This window comes from Eucyclogobius newberryi, unplaced genomic scaffold (genome assembly GCF_026437365.1).
Source record: "Eucyclogobius newberryi isolate DKJ021-1_F unplaced genomic scaffold, fEucNew1.0.hap1 SCAF_6, whole genome shotgun sequence".
Lineage (NCBI taxonomy): Eukaryota > Metazoa > Chordata > Actinopteri > Gobiiformes > Gobiidae > Eucyclogobius > Eucyclogobius newberryi.
Genome location: NW_027316278.1, coordinates 34234491 through 34247563, shown reverse-complemented (window position 1 = coordinate 34247563; position 13073 = coordinate 34234491). Strand labels below are relative to the sequence as shown.

Genomic DNA, 13073 nt, shown 5'->3' with positions numbered 1-13073 from the left:
AAGTTGACCAAATTCCTTCCGAAACACGGCAAAAGCGTCGCCGTGTCCCGCTCCTCACGTGCGCGTCCCAGTCCTCACGTACGCATTCCGCTCCCCGCGTGCGCTCCCCCCGTCCGGATGCTGGCTGCGCGGTGACGTCATCGGCCTGGAGCGGGCGTGCGTCAGGGGGCGTGTTCTCCAGGACTGAGCGCACGTTTGGGATGAGAAAGAAGAGAGAGTGAAAGTGGAGTTCCCAGCGCAGCAGCAGCAGCTTTACCGCGGGCCACGACGAGAAAAGTAAGATAAACTTCTTCTTTTTTTAGATTTCTTATTTTGTGCGCGATCCAAAGACGTCTTTACAGCACAAAGTAGGCCAGACGCTTTGTGCTTTAAGCTGGAAAAGAGTTATTGACATGTCCTAACGTAGTCTATTAATGTGAGGTCATTTTTTAGCTGTATTTTTAATAGAGTTTGATTTAGTTTCGGACGAACACTAGGGCGTTAAAAAGTGCAGTTAGTCAGCAAAAAACAACTGCACAATATCTCAAAAATAAATCACCTGGTTCCTTTCTGGGCAATTTGTTGTGTCTGAACTCAAAATGTGTTTAATTCCGTTTCTATTTCTACAAATGACAAGGTATGTCTATTAAAGGTGCACTATGTAATATTTATTATGTATTTTATTTCTGGAATGTAAATGTATTCATAAAAAAACTCCAAAAACATGCATTCTTTCTGTGAACTGGCTTGCCTCGTCACAGATCTGACCCGTAACTTGACCTGGCTGCGTCACCTGCTCGTCTCGAATAGATTATGTTTACTGCCATTCTATGAAACATTCCGGGCATAGTAATAATAACAAATAATATCTCCATGGAGACAAGCAGGTCTCCATGGAACAAGTGTGCACCATGGTCCTGATGCAACCCTGGTTAGGAAAAGTTACACAATTTTAAAGATCCTACCTCTTGCTAAATTGACTTCATCCTATTCTTTTCTTGTCGTTTCCTCATCAGCAATATGGCTTTCTGGAGTGTTTGTTGTCTCACAAACGTTGGAAGGCTGCATATAAATTGTCTCGGTTCCACCTTGTGATGTCACTGGGTGGAAATCTAGAAAGCGCTCTTATGTGTTTTTGAAGTCCTTTAACCCTCACTATCACTCAAACCAAGTGACATCCCGCCACCAATGGTAGTAGCAGCAGATGTTTCTCTTTTGCCTCGTTTGAACTGTTTAACGTCAGTCATTGCGCCCTCTGCTGGTAACCGTGGCCTTTTCTAAGCCTATGAACCCGTGTTGAATCGTTTGTTTGTGCTTTTCATAATATTTGAAGCTGTCAAACACACACTTTTGATAAGAAGGAGTTTGAAATGCAATCCATAGTGAACGTCTTAACAAGCACTGGAAATTTGGCCTTTTTTTTTTTTTTTCTTGCTGTTTTTGTCGCCGTAGTTTAAGTAGCTCGTGATATCCAGAGGTCAGAACATCTGTCAGACTCGCGACTGGTTTCCAATTTCAACCTTTTGGCTCAAAGGGGTTCTTGGGATTCCGCAAGCAAAGAAAAGCACAACATCCAGGTTTCTAAGTGGGAGAAAATTAGCGTATTATGATCAATTTTGCTATATATTTTGGTGGAAAACTAGAGTCGAATGCAAAGATGTTGTTGTGGGCCTAGCTTCAGCTGAACTGCACGGGACTGAGTGAACGTGACCAGGGTTTTCTTACTCAGGACACATCCCGTTGGCTTCATTCTCTCTGTTCGTTCTGCAGCGAGTGTTGTTTCAGGCTTGTGTAACCGCTGCCACGTTACAACACATTATGGAGTTATGGAAGTTAGATAAAGGCTTCTCAAACTGGGGCGCAAGAAGGATTGCTGTTGGTTTAACTTTTTAAATGTTAAAGGAGCTACTTTCTTCACCGGTTATTTGGAATCACTGAAGTCTTATTTTGACTGTTCACACTTGTCCTGGTTTTGAGGCATGTTTAGTCCTGATGTAGACCTGGTTTTGGTCCTGATGTAGACCTGGTTTTGGTCCTGATGTAGACCTGGTTTTGGTCCTGATGTAGACCTGGTTTTGGTCCTGACGTAGACCTGGTTTTGGTCCTGATGTAGACCTGGTTTTGGTCCTGATGTAGACCTGGTTTTGGTCCTGGTTTGATGTCTCTTTAGTCCTGACTTAGACCTGGTTTTGGTCCTGATGTAGACCTGGTTTTGGTCCTGATGTAGACCTGGTTTTGGTCCTGGTTTGATGTCTCTTTAGTCCTGACGTAGACCTGGTTTTGGTCCTGATGTAGACCTGGTTTTGGTCCTGGTTTGATGTCTCTTTAGTCCTGACGTAGACCTGGTTTTGGTCCTGGTTTTATGCTTCTTTAGTCCTGATGTAGACCTGGTTTTAGTTCTGATGTAGACCTGGTTTTGGTCCTGATGTAGACCTGGTTTTGGTCCTGGTTTGATGTCTCTTTAGTCCTGACGTAGACCTGGTTTTGGTCCTGATGTAGACCTGGTTTTGGTCCTGATGTAGACCTGGTTTTGGTCCTGATGTAGACCTGGTTTTGGTCCTGGTTTGATGTCTCTTTAGTCCTGACGTAGACCTGGTTTTGGTCCTGATGTAGACCTGGTTTTGGTCCTGATGTAGACCTGGTTTTGGTCCTGGTTTGATGTCTCTTTAGTCCTGACGTAGACCTGGTTTTGGTCCTGATGTAGACCTGGTTTTGGTCCTGGTTTGATGTCTCTTTAGTCCTGATGTAGACCTGGTTTTGGTCCTGATGTAGACCTGGTTTTGGTCCTGATGTAGACCTGGTTTTGGTCCTGATGTAGACCTGGTTTTAGTCCTGATGTAGACCTGGTTTTGATCCTGGTTTGATGTCTCTTTAGTCCTGACGTAGACCTGGTTTTGGTCCTGGTTTTATGCTTCTTTAGTCCTGATGTAGACCTGGTTTTGGTCCTGATGTAGACCTGGTTTTGGTCCTGATGTAGACCTGGTTTTAGTCCTGATGTAGACCTGGTTTTGGTCCTGGTTTTATGCTTCTTTAGTCCTGATGTAGACCTGGTTTTAGTCCTAGTGTTGACCTGGTTTTGGTCCTGGTTTTGGCCCTGATGTAGACCTGGTTTTGGTCCTGATGTTGACTTGGTTTTGGTCCTGGTTTAATGATTCTTTAGTCCTGATGTAGCCCTGGTTTTGGTCCTGGTTTGATGTCTCTTTAGTCCTGACGTAGACCTGGTTTTGGTCCTAGTTTTGGTCCTGATTTGATGCCTGTTTAGTCCTGATGTTGACTTGGTTTTGGTCCTGGTTTTGGTCCTGGTTTGATGTCTCTTTAGTCCTGATGTAGACCTGGTTTTGGTCCTGACCTGATGTAGACCTGGTTTTGGTCCTGGTTTAACGCTTCTTCAGTCCTGATGTAGACCTGGTTTTGGTCCTGGTTTTATGCTTATTTAGTCCTGATGTAGAACTGGTTTTCGTCCTGATGTAGACGTGGTTTTGGTCCTGGTTTAATGCTTCTTTTGTCCTGATGTAGACCTGGTTTTGGTCCTGGTTTGATGCCTGTTTAGTCCTGATGTTGACTTGGTTTTGGTCCTGGTTTTGGTCCTGGTTTGATGTCTCTTTAGTCCTGATGTAGACCTGGTTTTGGTCCTGGTTTGATGTCTCTTTAGTCCTGATGTAGACCTGGTTTTGGTCCTGGTTTTGGTCCTGGTTTTGGTCCTGGTTTTGGTCCTGGTTTTGGTCCTGGTTTTGGTCCTGGTTTTGGTCCTGATGTAGACCTGGTTTTGGTCCTGATGTAGACCTAGGTTTGGTCCTGATATAGACCTGGTTATGGTCCTGGTTTTGGTCCTGGTTTGATACCTGTTTAGTTCTAATGCTGACCTGGTTTTGGTCCTGGTTTTGGTCCTGGTTTTGGTCCTGATGTAGCCCTGGTTTTGGTCCTGGTTTTGGTCCTGGTTTTGGTCCTGGTTTTGGTCCTGATGTAGACCTGGTTTTGGTCCTGATGTAGACCTAGGTTTGGTCCTGATGTAGACCTGGTTTTGGTCCTGATGTAGACCTAGGTTTGGTCCTGATGTAGACCTGGTTTTGGTCCTGATGTAGACCTAGGTTTGGTCCTGATGTAGACCTGGTTATGGTCCTGGTTTTGGTCCTGGTTTGATACCTGTTTAGTCCTAATGTTGACCTGGTTTTGGTCCTGGTTTTGGTCCTGATGTAGACCTGGTTTTGGTCCTGATGTAGACCTGGTTTTGGTCCTGGTTTTGGTCCTGATGTAGACCTGGTTTTGGTCCTGATGTAGACCTGGTTTTGGTCCTGATGTAGACCTAGGTTTGGTCCTGATGTAGACCTGGTTTTGGTCCTGATGTAGACCTAGGTTTGGTCCTGATGTAGACCTGGTTATGGTCCTGGTTTTGGTCCTGGTTTGATACCTGTTTAGTCCTAATGTTGACCTGGTTTTGGTCCTGGTTTTGGTCCTGATGTAGACCTGGTTTTGGTCCTGATGTAGACCTGGTTTTGGTCCTGATGTAGACCTGGTTTTGGTCCTGATGTAGACCTGGTTTTGGTCCTGGTTTTGGTCCTGATGTAGACCTGGTTTTGGTCCTGATGTAGACCTGGTTTTGGTCCTGGTTTTGGTCCTGATGTAGACCTGGTTTTGGTCCTGATGTAGACCTGGTTTTGGTCCTGATGTAGACCTGGTTTTGGTCCTGATGTAGACCTGGTTTTGGTCCTGGTTTTGGTCCTGATGTAGACCTGGTTTTGGTCCTGATGTAGACCTGGTTTTGGTCCTGATGTAGACCTGGTTTTGGTCCTGATGTAGACCTGGTTTTGGTCCTGGTTTTGGTCCTGATGTAGACCTGGTTTTGGTCCTGATGTAGACCTGGTTTTGGTCCTGATGTAGACCTGGTTTTGGTCCTGGTTTGGTCCTGATGTAGACCTGGTTTTGGTCCTGGTTTTGGTCCTGATGTAGACCTGGTTTTGGTCCTGATGTAGACCTGGTTTTGGTCCTGATGTAGACCTGGTTTTGGTCCTGGTTTGGTCCTGATGTAGACCTGGTTTTGGTCCTGGTTTGGTCCTGGTTTGATGCCACGTTAAAGTCCCTGTACGTAACCTTTCATCCAAAAAATAGACAAAATGAAAGCATTTTGGCTGTTATTGCTCTGTAAAAATGCATCCTGACTGTGAGCAGCATTTTCACAAACCTGGCTCGTATTTGGCATGGAGGAGCCCTCTCTTTCTTGTTTCCATGGTGCTTGTTTCCATATCCACAGTACGACATACGATATACATAAGTATCTGTTTCCATGGAGAGTGTTCAGAAGTATGGTTTGTACGTTATGGTTATACAAGTGCTTTTACACTTCTGAATTCTAACTTAGATGGAAAACACGTTTGATTAGGTCTCTATCTTGATAAAACCTCTTGTGTGTCTGTAAACAGTTACCAGGAGGTCCCATCGTCGCCCAGGCAAATAAATATTATATCATAAATATTACATTATAACTTCCAATATAAGGTATTTTTGTAAATTATTCCAATATTATCTATTATTTAAAGGGGCTCTTTCTGTTGGTGGGTCTATCACCTGCTTGTTTTCGTGGAGACGTCATTGCTTTGCCTGGAATGTTCCACAGACTGTGTCATTAAACCTAATTATCCCCATGAAATCGTGCATGTTGCAGATCTGACCTGTGAAGAGGCAAACCTGCTTACATTAAGTTTTGGAAGCGAACTAAGCAGCCGCGTAGGGCCCCGAGGCGTTAATAGGGCCCCCAATCTGGCAACCCGTTTTATGCGAAGTGCAAGCGCAGCGTGCGCCACTAGTGTAGTAGCGCTGCTGGCGCGGCAGCGCACACAGCGGTAACATATAACACACAAACCGCATTTATTTGTAATGACAATCTGGCAACCAAGACACCAAACCTGCGCTGATTGGGCAACTTCATTGTGCGCGAGGAGCTCGAGAGCAAAACATAAACACAGAACGTGGTCCCTGCTTGGCCCTCATATCCAGAGGAATATATCCCCCCGATGCCGAAAAACTAAAGAAGAAACTTCTTGACGATGTAAAGAAACTGCAAACTCAACAACACTCTCCAGGTATTGAACTTCTCTTACAAAGAGACGGTTAATGCTGCTGTTTGAAACAACACGATTCTGTCACGTTAGTTCGCTCAGACTGGAGGCGACGAGAGCTCTGCCCCGCGCATAATAATATGTATCTGAATGAAAGATAATGAGCTTAACATTTACACCAGCCCGGTAGTGTTAGCTGCAGGTGAGGCCGGTGAGGGGCGTCTATGCCCCGGTCACTAAGAGGCGGAGATCCGGTCCGGACGAGCGCCGTCTCGTCCAGAACCTCTGACGTGAGACTTTGGAGTGAACAGTGTGCGGCCCTGTCCCGGGCCCCTGTCCCGGGCCCCTGTGCAGCCTCAGTCAGAGATGAGCGGTTTGAGTTTGCGTCCCTCTCTCACATCACCATGTGTGAGATCAATCGTGACTCGTGATGTCTGTTTTACTTTGACTTCTTAAAATGCAATAAGAGGAACGTAAAGGTTTATGCATGTCAGGTCCATCAGCCAATCACATCACAGCATTGTTTCATGCAGGAGTCCAGTGTGTGATGTTCTGATCAGAACAAACATTTATATTGTAATTAACTTTTAATAGAGCAATAATACATTTAAATTTATTTAAAAGCATCATTAGACTATTTGTTATAAATTATAATAAATTGATAGTGAAAAATAACCAGACATATTATGATTGCGTCTGTTATAGAATAATACTATATATTTTTATACAAAAGTGGCAAAGTTGCAGAAACGCAGTCTCTTCACTATAGCTAGGTTTGGACCTTCACTTCTCGTTCTGTTCATTCTCTGGGAATAACATGTTTGCACTGTTTTATCAGTGTTAATTGTTAATCAAGCAATGCTTATGCCATTTGTTTAATTTAATATAACTTGTTTTGTCACTTTGGCAAGAAGGAACAGTTGGGAGCTGTAAAAGATAAATTAGTAAGGATAACTATTACTTTTACATTTTCAGTTAAAATGAATCAATTTGACCATAATTATTTTTCATAGCCAATATTGTATTGAGTAATTAAGTACACTAATGTATTAATAACTGGCTTTAGTCATTTTCTCCTGGCACAGTTTCATCACATCATCATTTTATAGCATTACAACCTCAACATTTTACTCTTACTTAAGCCGGTTGGACCACATTAAAATGCACCAGAATACACGAAAAAGGTCTGAAAATCTCTGGGGGAGGGCCCCCAGACCCCCCCCCCCCTGTTCATTAATTTAAACTAATGTGCTAATGTGGCTGTAGACCTTTAACGCCCACAAATACGCCCAAAAACATATCTGGGACGTGTGTTATTTGTACAGGGAGTAGAGGTGATGTCAGCGGAATACCAAGTTGCATTGTGGGATTTAAGTTATCAATATTTGAGCTTGTGAGGGGTTGAGAATAAACTAACTGGCAAACGGATGCCCTGGAGTTTTGGTGCACTTTGTTAGCGTTGAAGAAAGTTCCCATATGTGAATTGTTTACTGACAATGGCAATAAAACTGATTCTGATGACGTGGTGAGGGGCCCCCAAAAATGTTTTCGCTTAGGGCCCCCTGAAGGCTTGGGCCGGCCCTGGTTAGCAATAAAGACCTGCACAGGAAAGTGTTATTCACCATTCATTTGTCCTGTGGTTGAAAGTCACAATTCAAGGGGTGGATTCAGGCTGGGTTGCATCTTAAATGGTGTTGGTTTAATCAGGAGCAGTGGACTCTTCTCTTTAAATGATGAGATCGGTTCAAGGTCAGAGCCAATCAGGGACAAGCATGGCCTGCATGAAAATAAATATCACAGGGGACTAATACCATGGCCTGTTTCCCAAAAATCAATGAGCGAAGCACAAAAAACGTGTTCATCTGAGCAGAAATCTCACCAGACGCAGGAAACGACATATAAACATTACACTTTAAGGCCGTTCGCACGCTCAGAGTCAAACCCACGACCCTCTCGATGCCATTGCCATTAGATGATCTAATCGTTACACTATACGTGACAATTCACTTGTGTTTTCTCTTCCTCTTAGCCACCACAATGAAGCTCGGACGCCCACTGCCCTCCCCCCTCCTCCTCCTCACCCTTCTCCAGTTTGTTTACGGACAGTATGAACATTTGGGCTACCCTCAGAGCTACCCCGAGTCGGAGCACGAGCACTACCAGCCCCCCCAGCTCTCCCCGGACGTGCCCAGGATCCAGCTGCGATTGGCGGGGGACAAGCGCAAACACAACGAGGGCCGCGTGGAGGTCTTCTACAGTGGCCAGTGGGGGACCGTGTGCGATGACGATTTCACCCAACACGCCGCCCTGGTGGTGTGCAGGGAGCTGGGCTACGTGGACGCCGTCTCCTGGTCGCCGTCTTCAAAGTACGGCAAAGGGGAAGGTAGGCGGCGTCTAAAGAGCGTTAAAGACATGACAGCATCGCAGCTCGTTCATTTAACCAGCCAAACCAACAAAGGCTTTTTTTTAATAATAACTTTGTAACTTCTGCATGTAAACTAAATACCAGGCTGCATTGATCATTATCTTGTTATAACTAGAACTATCACAATGAACTTCCTCGTTAAATAAAGGTCAGCGAAATAAATAAATCCATCACTCCCCTCACTCGCGAACAAGACCCCGAGATACTTGACCTCATTCCAGCCGCTTCACACTCGGCTGCAAACCGTCCCAGTGCATGCTGCAGGTCCGGGTTTGATGGAGCCATCAGGACAACATCGTCTGCAAACAGCAGAGATGAGATCCTGTGGTCCCCAAACCGGACACCCTCCGACCCCCGACTGCGCCTAGAAATTCTGTCCATAAAAACTGTGAACAGAACCGGTGACAAAGGGCAGCCCTGGCAGGCCCCGGACCCCGTATTCCCGGAGCACCCCCCAAAGGACACCCCGAGGGACACGGTTGAAAGCCTTCCCTAGATCCACAAAGCAAGTTGGGCAAACTCCCATGAACCCTCGAGCACCCGATGGAGGGTATAGAGCTGGTCCAGTGTTCCACGACCGGGACAAAACCACTCTGCTCCTCCTGAATCCGAGGTTCGACTATCGGTCGGATTCTCCTCTCCAGTACCTTGGAATAGACCTTACCGGGGAGCCTGAGGAGTGTGATCCCTCTGTAGTTGGAACACACCCTCCGGTCCCCCTTCTTCTGCCTGTCCAGAGGCACGGTCCCCGACCGCCACTTGATGTTGCAGAGACGTGTCAGCCAAGACAGTCCTACAACATCCAGAGACTTTAGGTACTCAGGGCGGATCTCATCCACCCCCGGAGCCCTGCCACCGAGGAGTTTGCCAACAACCTCAGTGACTTCAGCTTGGGCGATGGACGAGCCAGCCTCTGAGCCCCCGGTCTCTGCTTCCTCTTCAGAAGTCGTGACGGTGGGATTAAGGAGGTCCTCAAAGGTCAGCAGGTCTCCACCCGCACCGTAAACGGTGTTGGTGAAGCACTGCTTCCCCCTCCTGAGGTGCTGGACGGTTTGCCAGAATGTAAATAATAATTAAAAAATTAAAATAAAAAAATAAATTAAAAAAATAAAATACATTTGTATTTCCTCTGCACTAGGGATGTCAAGATTAATAGATCAATTGATTATTAGTAAATCGGGTCTTGAAAATAAAATAAAAAGTATAATAATTGTGAATAATTTAGACGCAAAACTAAAGGACTGTTATTATCTGTTCCATGTATTTTTTTTTTCTTATCTTATCTTAGAACTTTCATTTTCTGGTCTAAAACTTGAATAGTCATGTTTTAGACAATTCTTATTGCCGAAAATGAAAGATTTCTCAGTTATTTAGTTACATTGTGTTTTCTACTTTTTCTACTAAATTACATTGATTTAGCCTTCATTCATCTCTCACTAGGTGCTTATTGTTATCCTTATTTAACCAGGATTGTGCCACTGAAATATGAAAGTACTTACGCCCTACACAGACACTGGGAGAACAGGCAAACACCACACAGAAAGGCTCTAATCTGTTTTTAAAATCAAATCCTGGACCTTGTCGCTGCGAGGCCAATGACTAACTACTCCACAAGCCGTTAATAAACTGACATTTATTTTAACTTCAACTATGCCATTTAAAATTGTCACAAAATATTTCAATGCAAAATCTCCAAAAAGTAAAATAATTGATTATATTTATTTTGAAATCACTATAAAGTTTCAAGACAATGAACAATTCACACCTGAACTATGCTGACATAACCTCTTACATGTGTTTAAACGGCCAGAATAAACACTTTACTCTTTAGTCTGAGGTAAAGTTCCTTCGTTGACGCGTGTTTCCGTCGTTCTTCCAGGGCCCATCTGGTTCGACAACCTCCACTGCACGGGGAAGGAGAAGACTCTGGCCCAGTGCCCGTCCAACGGCATCGGCGTGTCGGACTGCAAGCACACCGAGGACGTGGGCGTGGTCTGCAGCGACAAGAGGATACCCGGATTCAAGTTTGTCAACTCGCTGGCCAATCACGTGGAGGTAAGCTGGAAAAGAGGAGGCGATGGAGCTGATTGGTTGGAGGCGTAGGTCAGCTCATGTGGTCGATTGAGTCGGGGGGGATTTTGACTCTGGAGCGCTTCCTTGTGTTTGTTTCCAAAGCAAATTATGAAACCGTATTTTCCGGACTCTAAGTCGCACCTTTTTTCCTAGTTTTGGCCGGGGTTCGACTTATACTCCAGAGTGACTTATGTGCAGGGGTTTTGCTACGTGCATTCAGGGATGCCACCATCCCTTACATGATAAATCAAAATTGCCCGCCATCCGTCTTGACATGGGGAGAAAATAAACCATCCCTAAAACCCGGCGCGGGTGCCGCTGTGGCCTGTGGGGGGAGCGGGGCGCTGCTAGTGGCGGGGCTAGTGGCGGGGCTAGCGGTGGGGCTAGCGGAGGAGCGAACCCTCTCTGCAAGACGCGGCGCAGCCATGGATCTATTAGGGCGCAGCAACCAATCAAGAGATTACGCTGACTTCGCACTACCCGGACGAACGACCAAAACAAACCCAACCCGCATGAGGTTTCGGCCAATCACAGAAGAGATTCTCACCGAGACGAAAGCATGTGTACTGCTTCTGTCATTCTGACAGCATGTCTAAGGTCTAAAGACAGGCAATTGACAATTACAAATTTTGACAAGAAACATTAGTTTCTCACTCTCTCATCTTCTTGAGACTATCTCAATGTGGTCATGAGGGAGTTCTCCACTCCAGAATAAAGACCAAGTCAAGGAATTCCCTGTCAACAAAGATGCTGGATGACCTGATACTCCTGGCAACTGAAGGTCCAAATAACCCTGATGGTCTTGACTATGAGGCCTGTGTCCAATGGATGAAAAGGCCAAGAAGAGTTGATTTATTCAAATGATTTCAGCATTATACTGCCATTAGCTAAAACTGTACATTTTCATTATTGTGTAAGGAAGGAAGAAGAATTCAATGGATTTAGTGATTTGGGGTAAAACTGATGCTTTGGTAAACTTGTTAGCATGTTCTTTATGCTATAGTTATCTGAATAACTGTTCATATGTTACGTTAACATACCAGACACTTACCACAGTTCTGTCTGTGCCTCATGTAGCTGAGGGTGTTAGTGTTAGGATACGTACACCTATTCACCATGTTCTCTCATCTGTTATTATTCTAAATTGCATTTCAAGATGAAATGTCTGTTCTTGGTCTTGATTTGATCAAATAAATTTCCCCTAAAAATGCGACATATACTCCAGTGCGACAATTAAAATAAAAATAAAATTATACAAACAAATAAAAAATATATAATTAAGTTTAAAAAATCTAATTCAAATCTAATAAAATAAATAAAATGCAATACACTACAAAGTAAATAAGTAAAACATAAAAATAAATAAAATAAGTGAAATAAAATGAAGTAAAATGAAATAAAATACAAAATAGAGTGGCGTGTCACCCCAGTCTGGCGTTTGTTTGAATTTTGAAGTGTCTCGTTTCCTAATGTTGGGGTGGACGGGAATATATAATTAATATTACATTATTACCATAGTTTTAGAGACTACTGTGGTTTTATGGACATTGTATTAGCTGATAATTTCATCCTATTATGTCCATCATGACACGGGAAGCGTCTGATGCTCCACGATGCTTGGCTTTCTGGGTTAAACCAATGAAGTGCAGAGTCTGGGGGCGCAATGTTATCTTTGGGCTAAAGGCATCGGGCACATTCCAACGTTATGAGCGAACCCCACTCCGCTCTTCACGGCTGCATCGTGTGCCGTTTCCAGCAGTACTTCAGGCTTGTTTGAATACATTGAAGATTTGACCAAATGCTATACTTTAATAAGCTTTAATAAGTTCAGTTCTGGATGAGACTCAACAATAAATCTAACATGTCACCAGTTTTGTCTGGCTGTTAGTCCTTTAGTTTTAGTTGATTTATCAGTGGATGTTGTTTCTGTCAACCAACATTTGTATTAGTCAAATTATTCATTATTTTACTCAGACAATGGCAAAAAGGTTGAGGTATGAAGTGAGTTACTGTAGCTGAAGAGAAAGGGAGTGAATCATGTGTCTTTTTACCTGTAAATACATGGTTTCTTAGTACTTTTCTGTATGAACACTTTGGTTGTACTTTTTGCCACTTTCAGGCCACACAGAAAGGCCCTACGATGATTCATTTAGATGTGTTTGTCGAGAGAAAGCAAAGTTAAGTGAAATAATGTTAATAATGCATCTGAGTTGATTCAGACGATCGATATATTGTCGGAAGAATGTCTTGATCCATCGATGTTGTTGCCGCGTCATTTCCGTTGGAATAGTTTTGTCGCCGAAGTAAATCCTTGTGTCGTTTGCAGTGTTTTTCAACAGTTTTTGAGCTTGACAAAGATACCACAGCACAACACCCACTGCAGCAGGACCAAATCAGAGTCTATTCTGTTTTGCCCCAGAGCAGATATATTGTAAATTCAGCTCTTTAGGTGAAAATGAGTCTGAATATTATTATAGACTGCTTTACTCTAGTCGTGCACCGATATTATACATTTTAGGCCGATACCATGTTATGGGTAAAAG

The 13073-nt window shown here is 44.0% G+C and overlaps 1 protein-coding gene across 2 annotated transcripts in view; it reads left to right on the top strand.

The window, feature by feature from the left end:
• Positions 1 to 231: 231 nt before the first annotated feature.
• LOC140346783 (lysyl oxidase homolog 2B-like) overlaps positions 232 to 13073 on the top strand; it is a 49672-nt gene continuing 36830 nt past the window's right edge. For both annotated transcript variants that reach the window (XM_072432978.1, XM_072432977.1), the window contains exons 1-3: positions 232 to 276; positions 8062 to 8415; positions 10337 to 10512. In XM_072432978.1, the coding sequence (XP_072289079.1) occupies positions 8070 to 8415; positions 10337 to 10512 (522 nt within the window). In that variant the 5' untranslated portion in view covers positions 232 to 276; positions 8062 to 8069. The remainder of the gene's footprint in view (positions 277 to 8061; positions 8416 to 10336; positions 10513 to 13073) is intronic.